The sequence below is a fragment of the Lutzomyia longipalpis genome, chromosome 3, assembly GCF_024334085.1.
Source record: "Lutzomyia longipalpis isolate SR_M1_2022 chromosome 3, ASM2433408v1".
NCBI lineage: Eukaryota > Metazoa > Arthropoda > Insecta > Diptera > Psychodidae > Lutzomyia > Lutzomyia longipalpis.
The window spans coordinates 9,503,260-9,519,761 of NC_074709.1; the positions used below are offsets into that span (position 1 = coordinate 9,503,260).

A 16,502-nucleotide genomic window follows, 5' to 3' on the forward strand; every position below is an offset into this window, starting at 1 on the left:
TATATTTTATTAATTTAATTTATTTTTGTTTAATGATGAATCAGGTGAAGGAGATTCGGTGTATTGTCATGCCACCACAATGGGGTACGCATCAGACGATAAATTTGCCCAATCAATTGCCATCGCATCAGTATTTGCGCGATATGGAGCCCCTTGGGTGGATTCATACGCAACCAAATGAATTGCCGCAGCTTTCACCGCAGGACATTACAACGCACGCAAAGGTGATGTCGGAGAATCCAACGTGGGACGGTGAGAAGACAATCATCATTACGTGCTCCTTCACACCGGGTTCGTGCTCACTCACAGCGTACAAACTCACCCCGTCTGGCTTTGAATGGGGTGCCAAGAATACAGATAAGGGTAACAATCCCAAAGGTTACCTCCCAAGTCACTACGAACGCGTCCAGATGTTGCTGTCAAATAAATTCTTGGGCTTCTTCATGGTACCAGCACAGGGAAGTTGGAATTACAATTTTATGGGTGTGCGACACGATGCAAATATGAAGTATGAGTTGCAATTGTCAAATCCAAAGGAGTTCTACCATGAAATTCATCGCCCATCGCATTTTCTTCTCTTCTCAAATCTCGAGGATGGAACTGATGGTATTGGAGCCGATCGGGAGGATCTCTTCTCCTAAAAAACAAACAAACAAACGGAACATCAAGTGATTTGTAAGGTAGAATTTTGAATATTTTTCATTTATTTTTCTTATTTAATCTCTTGGGAATTTTTGTAAGAACGCCAGAATTTTTTTTGTTTCTTCTGTGTTTTATGTGAATTGAGAGATGATTAATGTCCTGGGCATGAATTCTCTAAGAGCGAAAAACTCCCATGATAAACTCCTGAAGGCTTTAGCACTCTAAAAAAAACGTGAAAACAGAGAAAATCTTACGGGATTATGCTCACGTGAAGTTTTCCTCACTATTTCCCTGCAAAAAGCCTTCGGGAGTTTATCACGAGAGTTTTTTCACTCTTAGAGAATATAGCCCCTAGGAGTTTTTAAAGCTAAAAAGAAAATGTATTGAGAGACAATTTTAGATGATTTAAATTGAATCTTTTATGAAGGGATGTTCCTACGTTGTACGAAGTTCTTATTCGGATTTTTTTTTTGCATTTTTGCAAAATGTAGAAGTAGTTCTACAGTATATTTGAGGCGCATGATTAAACGAATGCAAAGTTTGAGCCTTCTATTTACTCCTGCGCGTGTAATTATAATGTATTCTAGCCTACTCTAGGCTAGACTGTATAAACGTATGTTCAGTCATGAACATTTTATTTGTGTGAAAAATAGCTGTGTGAGTTTTGATCACTCGGCAGAAAATGTCAACAGCAAGCAAGCTTGCAGTTTTGACAGACAGGTCAATGTGTGCATGAGTATGCTTGAATGTATTGCTGGCTTGTCTGCTATTAAATGTGGACACTTTGATGTAATGTGTCCCTAGAACGAAGCCTCGATTGTTCTTTGCAAGAGTTGCAGACTCTTCAACTGCAATTCCAGGCTGTTTGCCTTCTTCTGTTATGTCCACAGTAAAGACCCAGACTTTATCATTGCCGGTAGGCTTGACTTGTCTGGCTGCTGGTCCAACTTCAAAGATCATTTTTGAGCAAAACTCAAGGCATATATAGCTGGTAGTAGCATCAAATGCCTCATTGACAAAGTCCGGCATGTGGGTGGCAAATAGAGCTCTGATCTCTTCATAACTCACTGCATCACCGCTGTGCAACTTGTCGAAGTCAGCTTTAGTGTAGCCTTTCAGCTTGTGCAATGCACATATCTTCTTTACAATCTCCAGCCCACTTACAGCTCATGACTTAACCAACTGAGACCTCATACCTTGATGTATGGTAGAGTGGCTGATATCTGCCAATCTTTTCTGATCTTTTCAATTTGATTTCAATCGTCTTGCCTGTGCTGAGTTTGAAGCAGACAACCATGCCGGTCATTAGGTTGAATGCAGTGGTGCTGTCAGGTCTGCACCTGCCATTTCCACAGACCAATGAATCTGCATGTATATATGATGTTTCGTCACATGCTACAGCAGCTGGTATCAGGCATATAGAGATCATCACCAGCAGAATGCAAGACATTACCACCTTCCAATTTTGCATCTACAATTTTAGATGATTTAAATTGAATCTTTTATGAAGGGATGTTCCTACGTTGTACGAAGTTCTTATTCGGATTTTTTTTTGCATTTTTGCAAAATGTAGAAGTAGTTCTACAGTATATTTTAGGCGCAGGATTGAAGGAATGCAAAAAATCAGCCTTCTATTTACTCCTGCGCGTGTAATTATAATGTATTCTAGCCTACTCTAGGCTAGACTGTATAAACGTATGTTCAGTCATGAACATTTTATTTGTGTGAAAAATAGCATTGATTATTCATACACTATTTCTTCATTTCCTTTTTTTTATTTACAACAATTTGATATTGTTGGAAATCGGACCAAAAAGTGTTATATTATCTGACTGATTGGGCATTGGGCGCATGATGTCAAAGGGATCACCCCGATACGCAGATTATCAGTGCAAAAGAACTTGCCGCAAAAGTACGGGACAGTCATTCCTTCGATAGCTTTGGTCTCAAAATTAAAATGTCAGTGCAACAGGTATTTCATTGGCGCCAAATAATAACACGGGATTCGTTTCTCAATAGGTGTATTTCCTTCTGTATATCGGGTACAACTAGTTCTGTTACATCAAAATCCCGCTTATATTTAGGTTCGAATGCCGACTTCAGGGAAGATATTTTTGTTTATCCACTGAACACGTTCTTCTCGTCTCGTGTAACTAAATGTGTTGTCAGGATCATTCATTGTGAATGGAGTGTTTAAATTCAGTGGCACAGTCCTGACTATGTTGCCAATTTTGAACTCAACAAAAAGGGACCATAGAGTCTCTGTTCTGATGAACACAGTCTCTATAGGCCCTACTTGGTTCACCCACCAGGTGTAGAACATGCATGATGCCCTGTGGAAGCAGTACGTATCACAAGTGAACATTGATGTCAGGCAGTGGTACTGCTGGATCTGAGATTTGTTCCTGTACCTGTCTAGCTCTGATAAATTGGTGTGGGGTTTGCACATGTTGGGAGTGTGTTGTACACGTCTGTGAATGACACAAGAGGCATCTTGGTTTATCGGGGCAATTTTAATATTGCAGCCTATTTTGGCTAATATTGTGGATTTTATTAATTTTTATTGCTGACTTACCCCGAAGTATTATAAAAGGATTTATTGTGTTTAAATTCTCTTCTCGTAGATCCTATACAGCAGTTGATCCAATCCAGTTGTCTAAACTGCTGAAATTGCTTTTCATTATGTTTACTGTGGTATCAGTAAATAAATTCAATTTACGTCTCTTCCATATTCGTATATGGGATTTGTTTCTGTCATCTCTTGCTCGGGTGGAGCCAAGAGAGGCTTGAGACTGTAAAACGTCGCTGGTGACAAGGTTGATAAATCGTCAGGTTTGCTTGACAATGGAGAAATTGGTTTTGAATTTAATGCCGCTTCCACTCTTGTGAGTCCATTAGCAGTTAATATTGCTTTTTCGAAAAATGTATCAAAATTTTGTTTAAGTTCTCGAATTTTGTCTGTCTGATTTTTGTCGAATTTTGTGTTCCTGACCTAAGAGGCTTAGGCTTAATCTCCATACCTGAGAAAAGAGCATTCACGCTCTGTTGAACAATCCCCGACCCTAACTTGGCCTTCAGGGTCATGTGACCTATGTATATCCTTCGCCCTGAATCGTCCATTTTCCAACGATCCATGATGACTTCCTCACGGGCACGCCCAAAGTCTGAATCGACAATGAGAGGCACTCCATTAATCTGAGCTATCTCCAACCTTATGTTGGAGTCGGCAAGAGCCAGGATTTCTCCTGTGCCGTAAACTGTTATAATCCTGTCATACCAAATGGATGACATCTCGCTAATCTGGCGCCATTGTGTGAACAGCACATTCTCCGGAGCAGGTACTCCATTGTCTAGTAAATGCCCAGCAGTTTTGACAACAAGCAAGGCATCGAAGCTTTCGACACTATAAATAGTGACCTTCTTCCACTTGGTCTTTTGAGACCTCTTCTTGTGTTCGGACTTCTTTCCTGGTTCCGACATTGCGCGCAGGATGTGAACTACTCCGTACTACGCTACTTTGAATCTTTTTAAATTTCACTTAGGTTTTTTTCTTTTTTTTTATTTTAGTTCCGTTGTTGTTTTTTTTTCTTTGTGTTAAGGGTTGACATTTGCAAAATTTTCTTTCACTTTTCTGTCCCCTACACGTCCACTGGGACCGATGTTACTCTTCTTAATGTTTCTAGGCGGAGCTCCTGTCTCGCCTTTTGTCTGTCTTTCCTAGCTCTATTATATATGTATATAGAACACTACTAGAATGATTAACACTAATCCTATGGTGTTAAAGTTTTGCTGATTTATTATTTCATTTTTGACATTAGTGTTCCCCATTTTAGAGGCAAAAACACTATGCATATGACAATGTAAATTATTAATTTTTTTTTATTTATTATATTTTTTTACACTTTTATTATTTAAATACTATTTTTAAATAGTATTACTAGATCTAAATACACCGCTTAGGAGAAAGTCGGTGTATGAAATTTTGGGTACGGGCGGAGTCAAATGAGAAGGCCAATAGCCGTGAAGCGACTTTGGCAATTCGTTTTCTACAAGAAAACGGTTGATAAGAAAACCAGCCCGAGCTGGGCACCAGTATACATACAAGTATCTAGAAAATGTATTGAGAGACAATTTTAGATGATTTAAATGGAATCTTATGAAGGGATGATCCTACGTTGTACGAAGTTCTTATTCGGATTTTTTTTTTGCATTTTTGCAAAACGTAGAAGTAGTTCTACAGTATATTTTACGCGCAGGATTAAAGGAATGCAAAAAATTCAGCCTTCTATTTACTCCTGCGCGTGTAATTATAATGTATTCTAGCCTACTCTAGGCTAGACTGTATAAATGTATGTTCAGTCTTGAACATTTTATTTGTGTGAAAAATAGCATTGATTATTCATACACTATTTCTTTATTTCCTTTTTTTTTATTTACAACAATTTGATATTGTTGGAAATCGGACCAAAAAGTGTTATATTATCTGACTGATGTGACTAAGGGGAAGTATCTTCTTTTAGTCGTTCGTAGTTATACGCTCCCAATGGACTCTAAATTGCATAATAATGCCCTAGGTGACCCGCTCATACAAGATCAAAGGGTTGAGAAGAACTACCTGATGTTAAATTTTGAATTGCGATTATTGCTTTGCGATATGTTTGACTGGCCCACTGTATTGATATTTTGTTGATTTACTATCTCCGTTTTCACGTTAGTGTTCCCCATTTTTTGAGATATTAAAAATACTTTTTTTTTTGTTTTTCACTTTAACTATCTCACTCTTTTAACACTTTAACCACGATCGCAGGCAGGATCGCCATGCGATATGTTTGACTGAGGAGGTTAATTAAAAGAGATGGTTCACTCTCAACGATCGATTTTATTCTGATCATTTCTTTCATTTACAATAATTAGCGATGCGCCAACATTCTTCCAGCCTGAGCTGACGCATCGGTTTTCCTTTACTTTCCACTACACCACAGCTTCATTAATCGTGAGATCAGGGAAGACGACATTTAGCAATGCCGCCTTAAATTCATAATACGTATCATAGGTCGTTCCTTGCACCCTCGCGAATACCTCGGGGCTTATCTTTAGGGCGAGATAACTAATAAATTCGACATCTCTCCGCCCCTCAATAAAATATTTATTGTAAGCAATGTCAGCTAAGGAGAAAAATAAGCTAACAATTTTTGATTCACCTTTTAAAGTCGGAATATTCCGAAAAAACTCTTTAAAATCTAATTATTACAGTTTGTTACAGATAGTTTGCACTGATACACGTGGATTGAGAAGACCTCAGCTAGTTGAAGTAGCTGTATGACTCGCTTGGTTGGCTTAATATCCTGCTTGTTTGTCAGTATAGACATTGTGCTAATATTCGAAGAAGGAAGGAATATTAGAAGTTTACTCCAATAGTGTTTATTGTTCTGAATTCAGGATACCTATAACTAAATTTTCTTACATAAAAATCTTACTTATATTAGATTCAAATGCTGAAATCTTTTTTTTTTATTTACAACAATTTGATATTGTTGGAAATCGGACCAAAAAGTGTTATATTATCTGACTCCATTCAGTAGCTCAACACAATAGTGTTGGAAGGCACAGTATGGCAACGATCTCCTAATGCGGACGTCAGTGTCCGTCATTACGTCGTAGAGAGCGTGCATCAGGAGCAAATATCCTGAAAAGTCAAAATTATGACTTTGTGCCTCAACCACGACCCTACTTCCAGTCAGACGACCCTCAAACAATGAGGATGGATCAATGGCCGTAGCCACTGAAGCTGGTGAGGGGGTGGGCCTCTGCGCTGTGACTCGTGTGTACTGTTCTTAAAACTGTCCTTTTTCAAATCCGCTGTTATCGCCTTGGTGATAGTGTGTTCCACGCCTTTTTGCCGATTATCACCAATAAAATGAGAACAGCGATAATTATCATGGTCTCCGTGACTAACCCAGCATCCCCGAAGAAAGCATGAATTGCGTTCTCGATCACTACACATGAAATATTTCTAAAATTTTAATATTACATAATGGCGTTGCCATGCATTCAACTCGTTGAGTTGAGAATTTACCTCACTGTTGAGGCTTTAAGATTATACCTCAGTGTTTATTGAGGACTTATATTATAATCCCTAATTTTTTGAGGGATTTTACCACTAGTTTTAGTGGAATTTAGAAGCAAACGAGAGTTCTATATAGTATTAGGGGCTTCTCTTTATTAAATTTTAACTTTTAGTTGGAAATCGGACCAAAAAGTGTTATATTATCTTGATATTTTGATGATTTTTGACAGAATCCTATTCAAGGGTGGAAATTTCAATGGATGGAAATTCATTATGTTTACGCCATTGCGTAAATAGAATATTATCCGGGGCCGAAGTCCCATTCTCAAGCAGATGGCCTGCAGTCTTGATGACTAGCAGAGCATCAAAACTTTCAATACTGTATACAGTAACTTTCTTCCATTTATTTTTCTGAGATCTCTTTTTGTGATCATCTTTCTTTCCGAGTTCGGCCATCATACACAGTAAGTGAATCACTCCGCACTACGCTACTTTGAATCTTTTAAAACGCCCATTGGTATCAAGAACCTCGTTTGCTTCGTCTATGATTTTATTTCGAATCACCCTCAACCATAGCTGTTATAACTCACCTTTTTTGGGAAACGAAATTTTGTCAAGGATCACAAAAGAATGGATTAATCCTATCTTCTGTGATATTCTTGAGCAAACCTCATTTTGGGGTGCAACAGTTATTTTTGCACTATAAAAGAATGAATCAGGATGATTCTATCTTCTATGAGTCCTGTACAAACTTTGGTCTTCAAATATGATTTTTGATGAAAACACTTACTTTGTTTGGTGTTCTCCACAAAACTAAAAACTATTCGAGACTAAATCTCCTTTTATACCCTAGCTTATCTCTAGAGGGATACATGGTTTTTAATAGCGTAGGGGATTTTTAATGGCTTCTTTTTTATTATAGTTTTGACTTTTAGTTGGAAATCGAACCAAAAAGTGCTACATTATCTGACTAATCTAGCATTAGGAATTTTATATTTCATGATATCTTTCCAAATATTAAATAATATGGTCGTTTCTACATATTCAACTCGTTGAGTTGAGAATTTATCTTTTCCGGGTCACCGGACCGTTGTTGATAAACCACCCACACCTTGTAGGCATTGGCCCTGTCCACTGATTAAAGACAAATTTTGGGTCCATTACAGCAATCAATCTGCGTCGCATTTCACTGAAGATTGGTTCCGTAATTGCCATGATATCAGCTGTTTGGTACGCGATGGTCTGTACCGCTGGGTATTTTCCCACGTCGCCGCGGGAAACTAATGTCCGTAGGGGTCACCTTGGTTCCATCTAGGAACCGATCCCAAGTTCGTGTACATTGTGTAAACCATAACAGATCATAAAACCCAGCAAGCTCCTTATGCAAAATTAAAGGGGAATAAGAGGAGATTAAGACTTTGTCTTCACAATCTGGTAGTTCGGGATGTCCATTTAAAATCCGTAAAGATGATAGAATTTCAACCCAGAACCCATTGTAAAATCTAATTCCCAATATCCCACAGAATGATATCTTGCAGGAATTTTTAAAAGTCAAAAATCCCACATGTTTAGAATAAAATTTCAGTTCTTGGATAGGGGGATAATCAATATCCAAATAATGTGATACATTAGACATTCCTGCCTTGATAGTTTGGAAAGCACAGTCTTTTTGTTCCTCACTCTCAGAAATACAAATGACAGAGGGGTTGACTGTGATGCAGGGGGCAGCTCGACACTTTTGGTTTTTGAAGGAAGGATCTATCCATAAGTTGAGATAAGGATCATATTTTATATTATGCTCAATCAGGATAATACGGTTTTTGTTTAATACGGTCTTGCTGTTCCAGGAACACTCAAATGGACGGTATGTTTTTTCCATGTATGTCCCCAGCCTTTTCCCTTCTATCTCTTTTAGACAAATACTCATGTCAGGCAACAATTCCGTTGCTTGGTGAGTCATGTCCTTTCCTCCATACCACTTGTAATCACAAGTAGATTGAAGTTCTACACTATGGCAGAACCATCCCTTGACTACATGAGGAATTTAATCAGTCGCGACTCTTGTCTCGAACATTCTACCACTAGTTCTAGTGGAATTAATCACCAGCCGAAAGTTCTATATCAATATAATGGCTTTTTTTGTTAAATTTTGACTTCGAGTTGGAAATCGGACCAAAAAGTGTTATATTATCTGACTGGTAAAAAAGAAATTTAGTGCAATTTGCGATTTAATGATTCACAGCAGTTGCTTCTTTATTGCAATATTTTTGTGTATGTCCATATGCTAGATTGAGGGATAATTTTGTTGCGGAATCCCCCCTTGATAATAGCGACCTTCTGTAACCCCAGAATCGCATCCTCTAGCTGTATTTAAGGACATGAGGATGCCTGTTTTAAACTCCGCGTATGAATGAAATGTTTGTCCCTTTGGGCTTTAGTGTTAGGGCTTCGAAAGTCACGATCATCTGGAGGAATGTCGTGTATTTTGCTGACGAGAAGTAATCTATCAACTCAGCTGGTGGAAGATCCAATTTCCTTGATGCCTTGAACCACCACAGGAAGGCGGCAAGGCCTTTACCTGCCAGGGACAGGATACATGCGGATTTGAATATTCCGGATATCTCTATTTGGCTGAACCGGTACCCCTGGATCATAAGTATCAGAGTACCGGTTTGTATTTTGGGTTACCTTTCTTGAAGACATTGAGCAGTGTCTTCAGAGCAGGAGTTGAGGGTGGCACAACAGCTTGGATTGGAATCTGGATGGTTAATCCATTAGGTGATACATATGTTCTTAAATAATTCCCTAAATGTTTGTGTGAATTTTCGAGTGATCCCAGTGTCTCATGATGAACCACTTCATATGGAGACTATCAAAAGTTTCTTTTATCCCACACTTCGCGTATAATTCCGTTTCAAGATTATTAATGTCCGTAATACGCGAAAGGTCTCTTAGACGCGTTTTTGCTTTCCCTTGAATCCTATTCAAAATAACGAATTTAATTAGTTGAGCGGGCATACACGTTATTGCTGATATACTCCGAAACTTGGGATGGTGACTTTATCACCAGTCGAGTACAGACCATCGCCAGGTACCCCACATAAAAGATGGCTTCCTTGTGTTTTGAACTGGTCTCATTAGAAATCAGACCTTTTAGAGTAGTGTACCACTTTTCTGCATGGACTGCGGTGATGGATACTTCTATACCATCGATCCGAGCGGTAGTTACTGCGGCTTGAAGTTCCGCAGCTGTTGATGACGTGTAGAACGTCCAGTTGGTAAGGACCGGATCTGGAACCGCATTCATGGGAACCACTTCTGTCGCCTGGGCTGAGGAATTAAACAGACTCTGATGGAACAGAGACTCACCAAGGTATTCCATGCCGGCCATGAGTCCAAAGTAGGTGCTGATTATATCTGGTGGACTCATTTGCGCCTCGGCGTAAAACTTCAAGAAGTTGAGAGCATGGGCCCTTAGACTTGCTGGAGCTTGTTTAACAAGGGGGGGACAGTACTCACTGACTTCTTCGTTGAACATCTCATCGTTCCAGACAGTGGCGTTCTGGTGACTGCGGCGTTTTTTCCACTTTTACAAAAAATGTCTTCTTCACTTATTTCCACTGCGGATTCTTCACTGTTATCCACTTGTACTCGTGCTTCACTGTTATCCGCTACTTTTTCACTAGTTTCACTAGTTTTCCTTTCACTTCTATTATCATTTTTTGTTTTATTTTCAACTTTCACCGTTCTTCCTCGAAGATATAGTGACGTACGGTCACTTGACATCAAAAGAAGAAATAGAAATAAAAAAGGAAGAGAAAAAGAAAAAAAAATAACAGTTTAAACCGCGAATTACGCGGGGTACATTTTCATCAAGATAATGGGATATGTTGAACATTCCTGCTTTAATAAGATGGAAAACACAATCTTTTCTCTCCTCACTATCTGGAATCCAAACCACAGATGGATTCACGGTGATACAGGGAGATGATCGACATTTTTGATTTTTGAAAGAAGGGTCAATCCACAAATTGAGGTAGGGATCATATTTAACATTATGCTCAATGAGAATTACGCGATTCTTGTTCAAGATTGTTTTGCTGTTCCAATGACATTCAAATTAAGGATAAGTTTTGTCCATATAGATCCCGACTTTTTTCTTTTTTATTTCGTGGAGACAATCACTCATGTCAGGTAACAATTCTGTTGCTTGGTGAGTCATCTCTCTTTCCCCGTACCATTTGTAGTCACAACAAGATTGTAGTTCTAAACTATGGCAGAACCATCCCTTGACTACATGTGGAACTTTATCTGTGGCTACTCGAGTTTCAAACAAATTTGTAATCCATTTCATCTCAGATTTGCTATGTGGATACTGTGTGCATTGATGGTGTCTATTACTGACCGGGGTCCAAGGCTTATTATTCTCCAATGGGAATAATCCTTCATGATATTCACCTTTCAAAGATCTCCATAAGATTATGGGGAAAATTAGAGAAGGAAGAAGCATTAAATTATTTATTGACTCAGTATTTTTGGGGAATTGGGGGCATAACGCGAATTCGCCACATGCATGCATTTTCGCAATTTTGATTCTTTTATTTATAAATCTCCTGAAGTCAATGGAAATATTGTTGTCGCTAAATGTGGCATCTTTTTTTTTTTTGAATATCTGTTAGATATTGTAAAAAGGTTTTTGGGCTTTTAAATGGAAGATTGAATCTTTTCTTCTAAAATAGATTATAATTTGTAATCAAATTGTTTCTGCTGGGTGGCTGTATGTATAGTTCTTATGGGCCACCCAGTTACACATATTACGGGCCCTGCTGCCCAGCTAACACATAATAACCAGCGCTTAGATGATGCTTACCAGAGATGTATTGAATTTCTCCTTAATCGTCAGCTACTCGTTTCTCCCCAAAGGGGCAATAAAACTCATCGTGCCTCTTCATGCGGGGGTTTTCCTGAATCATCCGGATTCCTTCGTCAATTGCTCCTTCTTTAAGTTTTGCGAGATTAAAAACTCCCCTAGCTGCCATAAAGAGGTTCGGATTTCCGCCACCACTGGCAAGCAAACAGCCAAGCGTTCTGCTAACAACGTAGGACCAATCATCGTTGAAGCGTTGTGGAAAGATGAGTGATGCAAAAAGATCCTCATCCGTTTTGGCTGGATCTCCCAAGTTGTTATAATAACCCAGGAAATGTATATTACCAATCAGGTTCGTGTAGTATGACTTCTGTCTGTTGATCTCCATTCCAAAGAAATCCTTGGCAATACTGCAATAGTCATCCATATTTATGATAGCAGTTGAAGGGAAAGCGAATATTGCATCATCACCAAAATACACGTCAAACGTTGGGTTGCGGAGTTGTGACACTTTACACATTGTTCTTGTTATGAGGAAGTTTATCATAGTGTCAATTATGTTGGTGAACATACTACCTGATGGCACTCCATGGTCTTTCCTAAATCTACGTCCGTCGGTGTTCCTGATCGTCGTATTGATGAAATAGGATTCCAGTTTCTTAAGTCTGCGAAGACCACGTTTTGGATTACACTCGTGGACGTTACCCTCTTCGTCGACTTCCTTTCCAAAATCTATTTTCTTCCTCAAGATCTTGAAACAGTCATGAATAATCCACGCAGGAACTTTAGTTATTTAGAGACAAAGGTATTGCAATTTTTATTGCACAAGATATAATTAGGTATTGCAATTTTATTGCACTAAAGATAAAAAAAGGAAAACTTAACATGTTCTTCGAACAAATTCTATATTTCATGATATCTTTCCAAATATTAAATAATATGGTCGTTTCTACATATTCAACTCGTTGAGTTGAGAATTTACCTTTTCGGCGTCACCGGACCGTTGTTGATAAACCACCCACACCATGAAGGCATTGGCCCTGTCCACGAATTAAAGACAAACCTTGGGTCCATTACAGCAATCAATCTGCGTCGCATTTCACTAAAGATTGCTTCAGTAATTGCCATTATGTCAGCTGTCTGATAGGCTATTGTTTGTACCGCTGGGTATTTTCCCACGTCGCCGCGGGAAACTAATGGCTTTAGAGCAGGCTTTATCATATATTCGTAAATCTGCCACGCACGGTGTTCGGCAAGAGATTTCAAGAGTATACCTCAGTGTTTATTGAGGGATTCTACCACTAGTTCTAGTGGAATTAAACTCCAGCCGAAAGTTCTATATCAATTTAAGGGCTTCTTTTGTTAAATTTTGACTTCGAGTTGGAAATCGGACCAAAAAGTGTTATATTATCTGCGGTGTTCCGTCTTCCAGGGCGAGGTCTTCCTCTACCTCGTGGAGGGAGGGCATTCTCCCGCGGAGGGAGAGGGGGCAAAGCCTCTAAGATGGATCGGCCGCGGTGTTCCGCTTCAACCATGTCACTCCATCTTCCAGAACGGTCTGCTTGCTGATTGTTAAATTCAGCCATTCTGCGGGCATTGCGCTGCTGTCTATAGTCGCGTTGCATCTTATATATAGTCGAGTATTCTCAAAACTAGTAGTAGTTTTAATTACCACAGAATCTTTTCTTCTAAAATAGATTATAATTTGTAATCAAATTGTTTCTGCTGGGTGGCTGTATGTATAGTTCTTATGGGCCACCCAGCACTCGGAGAATTACATAATACGGGCCCTGCTGCCCAGCTAACACATAATAACTTTGACTTTTCTGTCTATTTATTAATAACATAATAACGTTCTAGTTTGGTAAACAGCAACAGAACTTGTTAACATGTTCTTCTTGCGCCTTTGTTCATTAAATCGAGCAACAGAGTGTTTAAGCAGTTTGTTAACAAAAAAGTTTTTGCAGTCCATTTTCGTAAATGTGTTATCTGCATAACTGATGACCGTAAAAAACAAGTTAAACGTATTTTTTAATTTAGAGAAATTGTACTTGTTACCTCTGCCAGTCCAAGAAAATTTAGTTAGGAGTTTTCTCTTAAATAGTTTGTCTGCAACTTCATACGCAATCTTTGTGAACTTGATTCCTCTGTTTTTACCACTACCTGCTATTTTAAGTAACTCCTTCTTATGATTTTTGAATTTAACTTCAAAATCACCATCAGCGATTTTATTCAATAATAAGCCATATAGGCTTTCATATGTTTTCACTCCACTCACAAAAAAAATAGGTGGCGGAATTTTTTCTTTCCGAGTTTTCTCTTATTCTTGCTTTATCAGAAAAGCTTAATTCGAATTCGTCGTACAATTCGGCATAAAAAAGTCTATTATTATAATTGTCAGTGGCTTACTCTAGGGGCTCATTCCCAACAGGTTCTTCCGCTACATTAGCCTGGCGGGTAATGCGTGTTTCTTTGACCTTTTGTTGAAGTTCTTTGAAGCGTCCGAGTGGATTTGCTGTGTGCACCAGAGCTTCATCGACTAAGAACTTCAGGGCCACAGCATAGGTGCAGGCGTCTATCTTGTATTTGACGATTTCCCTTAGGGATGGTGCGTCAAATTGCTACCGGGAAAGGTATCCGCGGTATGGTAAAATTCGCCCAGGCTTCATCCCTGAGCAGACGGGAGAACATCCAGGTGTCTGTGGACTTAGGCTTTGCAGTGAGAGCCTCAAAAGTTTAAATCATTTGCAGGAAAGTTGTATACTTCGCAGATGAGAAATAATCAATTAGCTCAAAAGGGGGCACATCGAGTTTCCTAGAGGCCTTGAACCACCAAACGAACGCTGCCAGTCCGGTGCCGGCCAGCGATAGGATGCAGGCCGACTTAAAGATTCCTGTAATCTCCATTTGACTAAATCTGTAGCGCTGTATCATAAGGATAAGAACAGGCTTGTACTTTGGTGTACAGAGTTGTAGGTAGAACCATTTGTACAGAGTTGTAACCTGTTAGAAAATCATAGAGAGGAAATCCAGTATCTCAGTAGCGCAAGGCGCCGCAGATAGCAACTGGTGATGGCAGGGTAGCTCGGGCGCTTTCTGGCGTGAGTTCTTGCGAAATGTTCTTCACAGGGGTGTTCATTAGCTTGTTCTTCCGGTGTTTCATCCATTTCCCAGAATTCTGTTAATTTCTCATCAAGTTCAGCCATAGTGATTAGGCTTGTCACTTTGTGCTCTTGTGGTTAGCTGGGGTGCGCTCCTGACATTAACCATCCAAATTGTGTGTTTTGAGCAGTAATATTATTTGATTTTTTGATCCCTGCTTTTAGGATATTTGCGTAAACCTCAGAACCCAGAATCAGATCTATCGGTCCTGGGGATAAAAATGTAGGATCAGCCACTAACATTTGGATTTCCTTTTTTGAATACATTGAGCATGGTTTTTAGTGCGGTAATGGAAGGAGGAACCACCACTTTCGTGACCTTTAATAAATTTAATAGAATTGAACAACGATGTATCCTGTTGTTGGGAATCATAGAGAGGAAATTACAATTATCCAATGGCGCAAGGCGCCGCAAATGATAATTGTTGTTGGTAGGGTAACTCGGGCGCTTTCTGGCCGCCCAAGATTACACCTACTTGCAAAAAAAGTCAATAATTCTATTTACCTGCGGAGTTGTCCGCAGCTGTATAGTTCAGATTTATTTCTGATTATTTATTGGTAGCTCATCGACTTTTATACAATTTTTAAATGCGCTTACTAAGCTAATTTTGGAAGTGGCTTACGCCGGGAAATTTTGGAGTGGGTGTGGAAATTGGGAAAAGTGGGGAATTGTCGGGAAATTTTGATATATTTTTTTTTATTTCTTTTTCTGTTTATGTTTAAACAAAAATAAAATAAAATAAAATAAATAATCAAATAATGACCTTTCGTAAAGCCTGGATGCAAAAGGTTAATCATTCTCAATTCACATAGAAAACACAGAAGAATCGCAAAAAGCAGTGCGTTTTTATGTTATAGTTTCATTTTGAAGGAAGTCTTTCAAAATTATAAACAAAATTATAATTTAATGTATAAAGTTAAGGATAGAAATGAAATAAATTGTGATTTTAATAAAATATTATCTTTGGATTTGTTCTTAATGTTTCTCTTTGTAAAATATTTTGTCTGAGAGGTAAGTTTGAAGTTTAGGTAATTCATGGAAAAATAAATTGATTTTAAAATAAAAGACAAATGAGTTATGAACATAATTTAATTTTGTTTTATTTTCGAAAATTTTTGGCTATTTGTCATGTGATTCTTTCTTCTAGCTACTCATTCAAAAGAGCCATCGCTATTTTTTTTAGGGAAAATCGGCGATAAAACAAACTATTCTATTCCTATCTGCCCCCTCTACCTCCATACCGAATTTCATCATGATCGGTTCAGCCGTTTTGGAGTTTCTGCTACAAGAAACCTTTCAGCTTTAAGGGGGGTCTCTTGGGAAAATTGTTTGAATTTGCATAATTTTAATGTTGTCATTTTCTTGGAGTTTTTCTTAACACTTGGAGGACCCAACATTTGGCACAACGCGGAGGATCAAATTGGTAATAAGTACCAGTTGATAAAATATGCTCAATAATTAATTATTAATCAGTTTATTGAACAAGGATCGAAAGTTTCACTAATTCTCAATCTCCTTCAAGCATTCCTACACCGAATTACTAAATATTTAATTGAGAAAATCGTCACTGAAAAAAAATTGCGTCGAATCGATGCAAAATTGCCAATTGAAACGACTTTTTTAGTTACAATTTTACATAATTTATTATTGCGCCTAAATAATCACAAACTTTGATTCTTTAAGTAACTTTTTAATCACTTCCGGCAATAAAATTAGTCCACATTAATGATTTTTACCGAGGAAAAGTGAACAAGAGTACTTTAT

General features: G+C 38.4%; 1 protein-coding gene across 7 annotated transcripts in view; it reads left to right on the forward strand.

The window, feature by feature from the left end:
• The window catches only part of LOC129791778 (pre-mRNA-processing-splicing factor 8), a 32,550-nt gene extending 16,857 nt beyond the window's left edge, over positions 1-15,693 (forward strand). Inside the window, exons 8-9 of one of the 7 annotated variants that reach the window (XM_055830216.1) lie at positions 45-680; positions 1,070-15,693. In XM_055830216.1, the coding sequence (XP_055686191.1) occupies positions 45-641 (597 nt within the window). In that variant the 3' untranslated portion in view covers positions 642-680; positions 1,070-15,693. Of the gene's footprint in view, positions 1-44 lie in introns of all 7 variants that reach the window. The other 6 variants (XM_055830217.1, XM_055830219.1, XM_055830218.1 and 3 more) reach the window with 6 other exon arrangements.
• The last annotated feature ends 809 nt before the right edge of the window (positions 15,694-16,502 follow it).